At 40.4% G+C, this 12,514-nt stretch overlaps 1 protein-coding gene across 2 annotated transcripts in view; it reads left to right on the forward strand.

Moving 5' to 3' along the window:
- bckdhb (branched chain keto acid dehydrogenase E1 subunit beta) overlaps positions 1–12,514 on the forward strand; it is a 48,198-nt gene that overhangs the window by 2,215 nt on the left and 33,469 nt on the right. For both annotated transcript variants that reach the window (XM_054621846.1, XM_054621847.1), the window contains exons 3-7: positions 685–753; positions 3,571–3,704; positions 6,064–6,219; positions 7,950–8,058; positions 12,191–12,288. In XM_054621846.1, coding sequence (XP_054477821.1) covers positions 685–753; positions 3,571–3,704; positions 6,064–6,219; positions 7,950–8,058; positions 12,191–12,288 — 566 coding nt within the window. The remainder of the gene's footprint in view (positions 1–684; positions 754–3,570; positions 3,705–6,063; positions 6,220–7,949; positions 8,059–12,190; positions 12,289–12,514) is intronic.

A 12,514-nucleotide genomic window follows, 5' to 3' on the forward strand; every position in this document is an offset into this window, starting at 1 on the left:
TAAATTCTGCACTAGCTGAAGGTTAATTTGTCTCTGTATATAATCAGGTCGGTGAGAAGTGTAGAGAATCATTTTTCTTTTTAATGTGCGTCAGGCCCTTGATAAGAGCGCCTGTCTTTAGACAGCATCCTGATATTGGCAGACACAGATGGATGGTTCTTCATATGCAGGTTTCTGCATGTGGATACACAGGGGAACATCACCTATGATGGCAGGTGTTTTTTCGTTCATATCTGAGATGGAAGCTTCCCCTTGACCCCCTCCCATTGAATAGCCTTGGTACAGAATTATTCAGATCAAACCGTTTCCTCTTTATTTTAGTGGCAGTACGTCCTTCAGATGACCCAGCATTAGCAGCAGCTGTGAAAAAGTACAGATTTTCTTTTATGGCTCTTCGAAAGCACGACTCGTATCTCCAAACTTGTAAAGTTCTTATTATTATTATTTGGTGCAATTTTCATGAATGAACACTTCCAGACATATGGGGCATGATTCTTAGACTTATATGGTATAATTGGGGTGTTCGTTATGCTAATTTACATTTTCACGAGCACACGCTCATTTTACGCAATTACCCAATCTCATGTAGTATATAGACTTTTTTTACCTCCTTATTCTGTCCTTACATTCTGGAGAAAATAACTTGCCATGTCGTGACTGACGGTTTTATGTGTTTACTTGCAGTCATCTTTGGAGAAGACGTTGCCTTCGGTGGAGTGTTCCGATGCACAGTGGGTCTGAGAGACAAATACGGTAAGATGTTTCCTTCCCCTCTTCTGCCTGCATTAAATTAGTTTGCCTCTAGGTGGCAGCAGAGGACTGTGAGGAATCCTGCTGCTTCCTCTCTTGCAAGGTCATATTACTGTTTACTGTTCACCTAGAGGACCAGAAGGATCCGTTTGCACTTATTTGTCTTTTGTAGCAGGGGAACCTGAAAACTACATACAGTGAGCTGAGAAAGAGTTTGTTTTTTGGAAAATACTGGAGCTCTAATGTTGCTTGATACATCGCTTAAATAGTGTATCAGGCCCATCAAACCCGTTTGCATAATCTCAAGTATTCCTTTTTAATATGCCTCATGTGATATGATTGAGTCTTTAAAGGGTAAATCAGCTTTGAATTACATACAGCAGTGAGTGATGCTGCTCTGTTCTCCATGGATTCATTGTTTTCAGCAGGTTGCAGTGGTGGTACATATTGGCTTATTACAGACGTATCAGAATTGGCATCTGTGCCAGCTGACTAGTAGCAAGAAATGGCAGTGCAGACGTGCTGAAAAGATGCATGATTTCATTGATAGGCCTTATTCACAGCTGACATTGTGACTTGTCGTAGTAGGAAAAGCCCAGGCGCTACTAATAGATTTGACAATGGCTCCGTTCTATTCAAGTCTCTGAGTAAGCCGTGACAGTGAGCCAGCATGCACGATACCAGGACCCTGAAACCAAAGCAGCTATCTGGAATTCAGCCAATACTCATTTGAGTATTTACACCTCTGCTTTTCCCCTATAACATGTTAAAATGCCTTCTGTGAAAAACACGTATTGGGATTTATCTGCTTCTGCCACTTGCTTTGAAGTTGGAACCCACAGAGAGCGCTGCATCTGCAGTTCATTACACTAGTAGTTTGTGTGTCTTCCTAGTATTAGTCGGTGAGGATTTTCCCTTCAAATGAAACTGTCAGTTCCAGTTTGATTCTGTATGGGGATTCACCGACAGACCAAATACAAGTATTTACATTTGAGTCCTTTATAATATGAGTACTTAATAATAGCATTACAGTTCTAACAATGACTTTGAAAGCATGTTTTATTTTCTGACTTTAACATATTCAATTTACAAAATGATGCTGGTGCTGACATTTTAACATTCAACATTGAGTTATCCTGAGACAAAACAAATCATAGTTTGTTGCATTAGGGATATTAATAAGGAACCATTGCTATCAGAAACCGTTAAAATAAATATTAACGAGCTGATTAAAACTTAGAGGAGCGGCTTGTCACCTTAAGGAGAATATTAGGTCCACTTTTAAAGGTCTGCCCTCCTTGGGTGCACCTGTGCTGGAGCTAAGAAATATATATATATAACCAAAAGTGGTTTTAACCAATTTTCTATTGATTTATTGAAAAATCTATAACACTGAGACCCAAATTATGTTTGTATTCAGTAATACAACTAATTTGCAACCCAGTGTGTCTTTAGCTAAATTCAGAATTTTTAGACCTCTTAAACTGGTTTACTCTGAAATGAGGTTACTTAATTATTCTTTCCTTGTTTATCGTGGTATAAAAGTAGTATTTCCTAGATTTTATTAGATTGCCTTTTCTTGTGCTGGGTTCATTTTCATTTTTTGTGTCAAATCCACCCGACAGTAGCCTGTTTTGCCTTTCCTTTTCATTGACGTCAGAAGTGTTGACCTTTTTGGAGAGGGATCATTATTTTCCATCTCATCCTTGTGAACAGTGACGAGCGCAAATCTGTTTTTATCCCTCTCACTACTGAAAGGGATGGTGCACACCTTTGCCATTCACATCCATTATACATAAAAGAGGTTAATGCAGGGGGGACACTATAAGAATGGCTTTTTACGAGGCGGATGCATTCACCTTGGTGATCCAGCTCTGCCGACGCTGACTACCGGCTACCTCTGAGGACTGATTTCCCTGAAAACAAAAGCACACATTGACCCTTCGCTCTGACTAGCTCTGATGTTTGTAGCCCTTTTTACTGAGAGCAGCGTTGGCAGACAGCAATTGCTATAAAAGTTATCCAAACATTTTGACTATAAAAATATTCATTTTAACCTTGTGTAAACAACTGAGGCGCAAGTGTCATCCCAACAATGCGTGTGATAGTCACACATTGTGATATTGTTACATCTCCTGGTTGTGTTTTTCTCATCATTAATTTATGTATTACTCACTGCTATATTGGAGGCAAAGCACAGCATTTTGATCGCTTAATTGTTCATTCCTCAAAGGGTTTTGGGTGCTAATGAAACTTTTGTGAGAACGGGGTCAGCGCAGGACACGTAAGGGCAGAGTTTCACTGCTGAGAAGACCAAATCTTCCCAGCAAAACAGAAAAAGACCGGATTAGCAAATGAGATGAGAGCAAAAAATAACACTCAACCCAAATTTAGAGTCCCACTCTTGCGGCTCTTTTTCAGATTATAGGGTGGAGGATGGAATTTTTTTTAATTTAATTTTCTGTGGATGTTGTGTGTGCATCACAGGCTTGGTGAGCTACAGCTGAGGAGGAGTCATCACTTGTCACTTCATTTATTTTAGGCCTGCATGGCATTTTAAGAGAGTGTTCTTTGCAATTTTATTAAGTGTGCGGTGTGTTTTAAGAAAAAACTCTACAGTTGTGGTCAGTGTTCTCATCAAATAATGACATACAATGGGCCGTTTGGTCATCCAAGCCTGTACAGTAGCTGCCACATCTTAAACTTTAAACCTCTGTGTGAAATTTTCCTCCCTCACCTAGGAGCCACAGGTTGCCTTCCACTGCCAGTACTTCAATTACTTAAAAATGTTCTCCTCTTCTCCACCACTGTCTACCCCAGGTAAGGACAGAGTCTTCAACACTCCCCTTTGTGAGCAGGGGATTGTGGGATTTGGTATTGGTGCGGCTGTTGCTGGTGCCACAGCCATCGCCGAGATCCAGTTTGCCGACTACATCTATCCTGCTTTTGACCAGGTAAATCGGGCGGCAACTAACGATCAATCTGCCGATTTATTTTCTTGGTCAGTCGCTTTGTCCATTAAATGTTATAGAACTGTGAAATGTGCCGTTATAATTTCATAGAGCCCAAGGGTCTAAGAAAAAAATCCTTCAAATGTCAGTCAAAAATGATCTTCACTTTACACGACAGCACAGAAAATTCCTAAGATACGTTCTTTCACATTTTGGAAGCCCCAACCACAAAAAATTGTCCTTTTGCCTGAAAGTGACTGAAACAATTAATTAACAATAAAGTAGTTAAACTTGACTCTAACCCTAACCCCCCTCTGTCCATCGCCTTATTTGTAAATCGATCAATCGTTGCAGCTCTACAGGTGAGGTCAGTGACACGCTATCGCAGACTAGTTCAACACAAGACCTATTGATGTTGTAGAGACAAGTAGATATTTTCACACAAAGTAACACTTGAAATTTTAAATGTAATTCATAGGCATCTTATGATTGTTTTAATGTTGACGTGATCCAGGAAGAACCTCTCTCTTTGCAGAAACACGTTGCATGTCGTTTTGTTAAAGGGACGTGTAAGAATGGTGGAAAGTACGCTGACGTAACTCCTAAAGCCTGCCCTGTCCATCAAAATGTCTTCTCAGAACTCATAACTTGTACTTGGAAAACCAGGACACACTGACACCATACAGTTATCAATATAAAGGAGCCCCTAAAAACCTCAGATTATACCTCAAAATCAACACATTCCAACCTTTTCTGCTGTATCGTAAAAAAATTCTCAAAGGAGCATGTGCGTCCTGTTTGCATCCCCCAAAGCACGATGAGAACTGCATTGGCAAAACCAAAAGATATTTATCACTAATGGAAGTAGGAGAGATGAAAAACAAGTGGGGAAAAAAACACTTTGAACACATTTTATGTCAGTACTAAGGCTTAGAATAGCTCTTCTACATGGTTTTTTAGATATAGTTTTCTCAGACGCTAAATGATGGCATATCTGAGTAGCCTAACTATTCCTATAAAATAACGCTGCATGGCTTGTCAAATCATTGAGTGAGAGTAAAAACAGCTTTTTAAAGGCTAAAAATGTCAACGGAAAAGTACCTTGGCAGATGTCTCCTATCAAAAGGTTTAATTAATGTGTGAACTAAAGTTTGAAATCTCTCCGCTGCCTGGTGTACAAGAACACTCTTTTACACTTTTATAAGGCACTGGACTGTTGAGAGCACACAAACAAACAGTGTTATCACTGAACCTGAACATCATGGTCCAAGCCATCAGAATGATGAATCGGTAGAGAATATGGTTATGTAAAATATATATTTGGTTTGCATCCACCAGACTATTCTTATAAATGTGATAAACCCTTATGCATATGCAGTTTTATTTTTGCATTGGAGGGAAGAGGCTTGCAAAGGGCACAACATTCAGTTTCTACAGAAACGCTAAAAAAAAGAAGGGGAAAAAAATGCTTATCCGGCAGCCACTTACTCGTCTTCTGTCTCATTTGTAAAGCACATTCCCTGTTGCATTCAGGTGTTTGATAAACAGACCTCAAATTGTCTATCATTTCATGGTCTACAATCTTACTCTGTACATCTGGTAACAAAAGGTGCCCTTTCCCATGTCTTTCCTGAAGAAGATTAATGTGGCTTTAACAGGCTGAGCAGGACATTGGGCAGCAGTGCTGTTTTGCCAGGCATAGCATACATCCTGATACTACTGTCACTGTGTATCCTTACCTCTCCACAAGATGAATGTGAGCCCCTGCTATGTCAATGCAACATAAAAGCAGAATATGTGATAATGGTTACAGTTTCTAAGACTCCTGATGCGATGTAGAGCAGCCGCAGATCAAATCTTGTGCTGGGTCTTGAGTGGGCTCCCTCTCTCTCGTTCTGTGTTCTCGCTTAAAAATGGTGCAGTCCAAACTCGCCCTATGAGGGACATAAAAATTGAATTAACAGCCCACCTGAGTTTCAGGGTGGAAAACTTGGGACACCTTTTTGGAGGAAGCCCAGTGTCAGAAACTGTAGAAGTCGGTAAAAACCAGACACTTGAGGTTATTTTGCTTGTTAAAATAAAATAAGGTTTGTAAAAGCTTTTGAGGGGAAAAGCAGAGAGACTGGCTCGGCACATGAAGTATCCACAGGTGTGGTCTTTATTCATAAAAACAAAATAAATAGATCTTTGAGAATGCTTTTTCGCCAAATAGATCTACAATTGATTAAACTAGCATACACTTGAAAGGACTTCATAATGTTTACAACCCAGGTGTCTGATAAGGATCAGTGAAGTTTCTTCTCCTTGTGTCAGCTAATAATTTGTGGTTGTGTTAACCTGAATTACATTGATGTCTTTCCAGATAGTCAATGAAGCAGCCAAGTACCGCTACCGCTCTGGCAACTTGTTCGACTGCGGCAACCTCACCATCCGAGCTCCGTGGGGGTGTGTCGGCCACGGATCACTTTACCACTCTCAGAGCCCCGAGGCCTTCTTCGCCCACTGCCCTGGCATCAAGGTCAGCCACGTGGTTCATTACAGATTCTCTTTTTGTATTTGTTTCCTTTTTATAGATTTCTTTTCACTTTGTGCAAACGTGTGAAAGACGTTATTCTGGCAGAACATCAAGATGTATTCAGCGGTCTGATTACTTTTGTGAAGCGCAGACATGCTAATACAACCACACTACTGAAAGTAAATGTAGAAAGTTAATGCAGGGCGACTGGGCGAAATAAGTACAATCAATACAGATTAATTTTTGAAGGTCAGTGTTCCGACAAGTAAAGATAAGTGAAGAATGTCTTCAAGCTAATCCAACTCATATCTCCCTGTATCACTTTGCCACATAATGTCGGCACACAAAGAGAAAAGCTGCTGAATGTTCCGAAAAAGTAGCAGAACGAGTATTTCAACGGATTTGTATTGATTCTATTCAATCACAGTTAAAGCTGACCCTTAGGAATTTGATGATTTGTATTTGTTAGCCCAGGTGTATCATTAAATAGCTTTTTTTAATTACCCTGCAAGATCACCATCGACAATGCAGGCAAAAAAAAAAAATAAGCTTCACAAGTATGTTGTTTTAAGAATCGAGTAAAACCAGGACCACTTAAAGCATAATAAATAAAACCTGTACCAACCATGATCTAGAATGATTACATGTTGAACAACTAGAAATTGTGCCACTGAAGATCAGATGAGATGCGGGAAAGGTGACAAGTGTCAGAGGAAAACCAAGGATTAAACGACTATCTAATCTTTCTTCACATCAAGGCTTAAATTTATTCCCAAGAAATGGTGCTCCTGCTCTGTATGAACAGAAACCCAACATTTCTTTCTGTTGGGGGACAGTACTGGGCTCTTCTCTACCCCACAGAGAATCTTGATGTCTATGTACTTACTTGACAGGGTGTTGTTAATTGCTTTCAACAAAACATTTAAAGAATATTTTGGAAACGCCCAGGGCAACTTCCAGGTTCAACAAATCTTATCTGGAGACAACCTATCATGTTTGTTGGAAGCACAGCTGTTTTCTGCTCCATCTCAACGAAGTCAAAGTTCTTAAAAACAAACTGCGTCCCCATTCAGTGTGATGTAATAAGCTACGGGGACTTGAATAAGAAAAACAATGTTTAGAAACAGATCATCTGGGGACAACGTGGTTGTGCACCATTGTAGTGGAGAAAATAAATATAATATAATCATAATATTATAAAAAGAATACTATAATTTTCATAAATGTTTTGACTTGGCATTCATATAAGCATTATCAAAGTATCTCACACGCCAAAGACCGAGAATGACTGTATGGATTACAGCTACAGTTCATCCACTGTGAGTAGCCACCACTGAGAGCAATAAACATGTTGTCTGGCCACAAAGGTCAGGCTGATAAATGTTAATATTTGAGTAAACAATCCGGACTGTTAGCTCCATCTGAGAGTCGGTCTGATCACACAGGCTTGATCCAGCTTTGTCCCAGTATTGTCCTGATAGCCCAATTCTGACCTAAATACCATTAAGAGTCGTAGGCCACCCTGTACATAAAGCAGTTCTATGTAGAAGGTGGACCGGGTCCAGTTAGAGTCACGCTGGCCCGTTTGATGCTCTCTGGAGCCATTCTAAATGACTAACTATGAAATGAGATGTGAACAAGATGAAATATTATAAAAATCAACATTGGTTATTTTTCATACATAGTATTGAAAGTGTGTTTTAACATTGTTGCGTGTGTTATGTGTCCTTCAGGTTGTAATACCTCGTAGTCCAGTGCAGGCCAAGGGGCTGCTCCTCTCCTGCATCGCTGACCAGAACCCCTGCATATTCTTTGAGCCCAAGATCTTGTACAGAGCAGCAGGTAAGCACAATTTTATGCAAATATAAACCTTAGGTCAGCTTCATCTGCTGAGCCCGAGGGTTGTTCTTCTCTGAAGAAATTCTTAGTCAAATAAGACTGCTATGTACTTGTCAACTTACCGATAGATGATTTAATTGAAAGGTCTGTAAAATTGAGTTTCTCCACAAAGAATCGCATATAAGCACCCCTTTAAATCTTTTCTAAACCTAGCTTTCTTGGTAATAAGTCATTCAGCATGAAAAAAAAAGTATAATCTAGAAGGAAAGAAGTAGTCGACTATGACCAAAGCTACCGATTAGTTGACTAAGAGGGAGCGGCCCTGAACTGAGATCTTGTTAGTTTTGGCAAGATGTTCCTGCATCATACCCAGGTGGCCCCTGATATGTTTGCCTGGACTTCTTATTGAAATGTTCTCCCTTGTTATGGTGTGAGGCAAGAAAACAATCAATATGCCTTACTGCAAACAATGAGAGTAACATCAGCAGGACCACAAGTGTGAAACAGACGACCTAAATGGGCTGTGACGTGTTGACAGTGCCCAGCTGAATCCTCACTCTGCAGAGGGAACATCAGTGTTAAGGCCAGCATGGCTTTGGGCAGGCTGCCTTGCGAAAGGGTGTCCAGCAAAGTCATAATGAACTCTTAACAGTTGTTTGCAGTTGTTGCGAAACAGTGCTGAGTTGGTTACATGATATTAAGACAGCGTTGGAGGCTCGAAGGTGATGTCTGAGCCTATTATAGCGATGAATGGCAGAACTAGAACGGATTGGCACTACCAGCCTCAAAGCAAAATCTCAGTTTTCACAAGTTCTGTTCATTTCCTGCTTTCACAAGAGCCAGATGAGATTAGGAAACATTTCAGCCAAGTGCTGAGATTGTTTCAATTATGGCACCAGGTTAGTGATCATTGTCCAAAACATTCCTCATGTCACAGTGCAGTCAGATATTAAAACCACGCCTCAGCACAATGGGAGAGACTCCAATCATTACATGTCCTTAATTGTTTCTTGAGTTTCTTTTAAATCAAAACGCAACAAGATGTATACCTTTTTTTTTTTAAGGCCCAATCACTGTGAAATTAATTTGCATGTCCTATATATTTGGTTCTACAGTAGAAGCCTGGTGATGTAGTGACGACTTAAAAAAACCCCAACTAATTTAGCTGCTATCCACAATAGCTTGTTTCTATTGTTTCTGGAGTGTGCTGTTTGCTCCCCATGGCATTTTGTCATTATGGTTGTGCATCATTCAATGACGTGGGGGGAAAAAAAGCCTTCTGAGCTAACAAGCTTGTTAACCTCTTAGTTAGCACCAGCGTTAGCTTGGTTGGTAATATGACAATAAGTTCTCATAGTTTTTTCATAAGTCTAGTGCGGTGCCCATTCAAAACATGCTTGCTTGGAACCAACCGATATCTTGGCCTCCGGAATTGCTGTTGCAGCTTTCTCGAAAACCGCTGATCCAAACAACTTCACACTCCACACTGAGCCTCCTTGGGTCATCAGCAATACACAGGCCAAGTTTACAGTCGATCGGATGAATTGTTGTCGAAATAATTACTAATATATATATGTCCCTTAGATTTCAGGTCTGTCTTATTTTGTCTGTTCTTGAATGTACTGTAGTGAGCGACAGAGAGCAGCCATTTGGAAGAGTAAAAGTGAATAGGGGCCCTCTCTCAATGCACTATGCAGTGTGTACATAAAGCACCACCATAATACAAAATAGGTCCAGTAGATTTGAAGAGCTCGCACTCAAGACTGCACTTCCTTGGGTCCCCACCAAGTGTGAAGTTGATCAGATGAACAATCGTTGAGAGAATCGAGGGACGGACATAAAGACAGAGACTCCTTCCATTTTAGTTTGATGTACTTGTACCATGACTCCTGTGTCTGCAAACCATTCCTCTTTTGTGGAGCAGTTTATACTCCAGAGAAGGATAATAAAGACTGGATTGTGCAACCGAGATAATAATTTGCAATAGCCTTCATTTTTGTTAACAATCTGGCTCTCTATTCCCTCAAAGGTCAGTAATGTTAAGACAGCTTACTGGAAATTGAAATGAATAAGTGGGGATTTACTTTGCACCTGCGAGCAGATACTTATTGAGTTAGTTGAATTTAATTCCTGTGTGACCAGGCCTTTAGATCTATAAGACTACTCCTAATCAATAGTTGCATCGTAATAGATGATGTCTTGCCTTTTTTCTACTGTCACAAAACAAAGTGTAGCAATAGAATATATAAGTAAACATAAAGGATACTTACTGTAAGCGTATTATTGATGTCTTTAATACCTCACAGTTGTGGTGGACTAATAGACTTTGACTTATTTGGCAAAGCCGTGTATGATTCAGAGACTGGACAAGAATGAACTGACATTTGATTGGTCCATTTGTGAAAATGTACAGCGCTGTGTCAGAGCAAGTCATTGGGTATGAGAATATGATATAAGAAAGATGCGTTAGATTGATGTGGTTCAACGGGGTGGCCAAGAGCAGGTGTGAGTTCTTGGCAGTGTTTTTGCTTCTATTGGTGCTCAGTTGATATGGATCTTGGTTTATTAGCCTCTTGCTTGTCAGGTAATTTCTTGCAGCATTAAATTAACATATCACTTAATGGTTAACATGTGGTCCCTTTATTTTGTTTCTGGGTGATAATTTTATGTTTTAAAAGCTGCTTGACAAATTAATCATCTGTCCGACACAAGGGTGGTAGTAGTGCTGGTAGCGTTTCAGGAGTTATTTAGTTTCCTTATGGGGCAGAGGGAGCCAGCTCTCGTGCCAGCTCTTCATGCCTCTAATGATCTCTGCCTGGATTCTGAAGTCATGCTTTTAATTGCAGAGGCCTCCTTTTTTTTCTCGTGCAGAAGAGGATAAAAACCACACATTTTCTCTCATCAAGGCCACACTGTTTTGCGGGGCCTGAGGTTCCACTTATTAAACCATAACCTAGTTTTCATAATTCAATTTTAAAGTTCTGCAAAATGCTATTATTCCACTCTGAGGGTCTATTTTCTGTCTCGTCTGGAAGCTTAAATCAGGAGTTGCGTATGATTCACTCAAGCCCTTCATGTTGTTTTAATATAGTCGTCCTCATGGGCAATTTTTCTTTCCTTTTACGGCTTCTGAAGTCATTCAAGGTTTCCAGAAAGGTCTCAAACTCAGCGTCTCCCCAGAGTAAAATTACTCTGCTTAAATGTAAATTTGACTTCATGTGTTGCCATGTAGGAATGCTTTCAGCAGTTTGGCTCAAAGTCCACTCACACTTTAAGATCCCATGCTCTGAGTGTTTTGCAGCCAAAGCCACGATGGTGAATGATATTCAAAGACAGTTAAAATACTGCCTTTAGTGATAATATGTCCAGGCACTATGAATAGCGCTAATAAGCTGCATGTTTAGAAGTAATTTGAGTTTATGAAGTTTTTGCATTGTAATGATTTCCATGACCATGCTTCAGATTTCCAAGGCATTGTTAACTATTATTAAAACCATATACTTACATACACTTTGTTTTGGACTTTGGTTCAAAGAGAGGCTGGCTGCGAGGCCCCCCTTTTTGGACCGGGGCCCTGTTTATGTGGCCCCTTTTCTGATTGATATCCCATCCAAACAATGTTTTGTTGTCGGGATTAATCAGGGTTAGGGGCTCGCAGCTGGCTAAATATATTATTAGGTTATGCATCAGATTGTGCTGATAAAAGCAGAGACTGTCTTTGGTGAGAGATGAGGTTCTGGAAAAAGCATGAAAAAGCATTTTTAAAGGGCCAGATATAATGTTCTGGAGTAGGAATGTTTTCTTTTAGGGTCTGTCATTTTTCCAGTTTGTCATCTAGTCTATCATTTAGGATCCGATCAATTCAGGATCTGATATATTTTACATGAAAACCACAGGGTGCATAGTGTTCAGAATAGACCTCAGTTTGTTTTGTGTGTGAGCTTGCATATGTAATGTGTTTGCACTTAAAGCACTGATGGAATACTAATCTGTCATTCAATGTGTGTGTGTGTGTGTGTGTGTGTGTGTGTGTGTGTGTGTGTGTGTGTGTGTGTGTGTGTGTGTGTGTGTGTGTGTGTGTGTGTGTGTGTGTGTGTGTGTGTGTGTGTGTGTGTGTGTGTGTGTGTTTCCTCAGTGGAGCAGGTTCCCGTGGAGCCCTACATCGTCCCTCTCTCGCAGGCCGAGGTCCTACAGGAAGGAAGTGATGTCACCCTGGTTGCCTGGGGGACACAGGTAAGCGTTCTTGTGCATCACTGACAGTATAACATTGTCATCTATCTTTTGATCATTTTCCATGGCCACAGGGAAAAAAGGGAGTCCAGTCTCATCTCCACTAAATGCCATTTAAAGCCACAGAGGCGAGCAGCGGATTAACTTTAAGTCCATCACAAGCCCCCTCTGTCCCAGCGAGGGGTCTGTGGCTGTATCAGCCCAGACATCTCCACATCATCAAGGCTGT

This window comes from Anoplopoma fimbria, chromosome 20 (assembly GCF_027596085.1).
Source record: "Anoplopoma fimbria isolate UVic2021 breed Golden Eagle Sablefish chromosome 20, Afim_UVic_2022, whole genome shotgun sequence".
NCBI lineage: Eukaryota > Metazoa > Chordata > Actinopteri > Perciformes > Anoplopomatidae > Anoplopoma > Anoplopoma fimbria.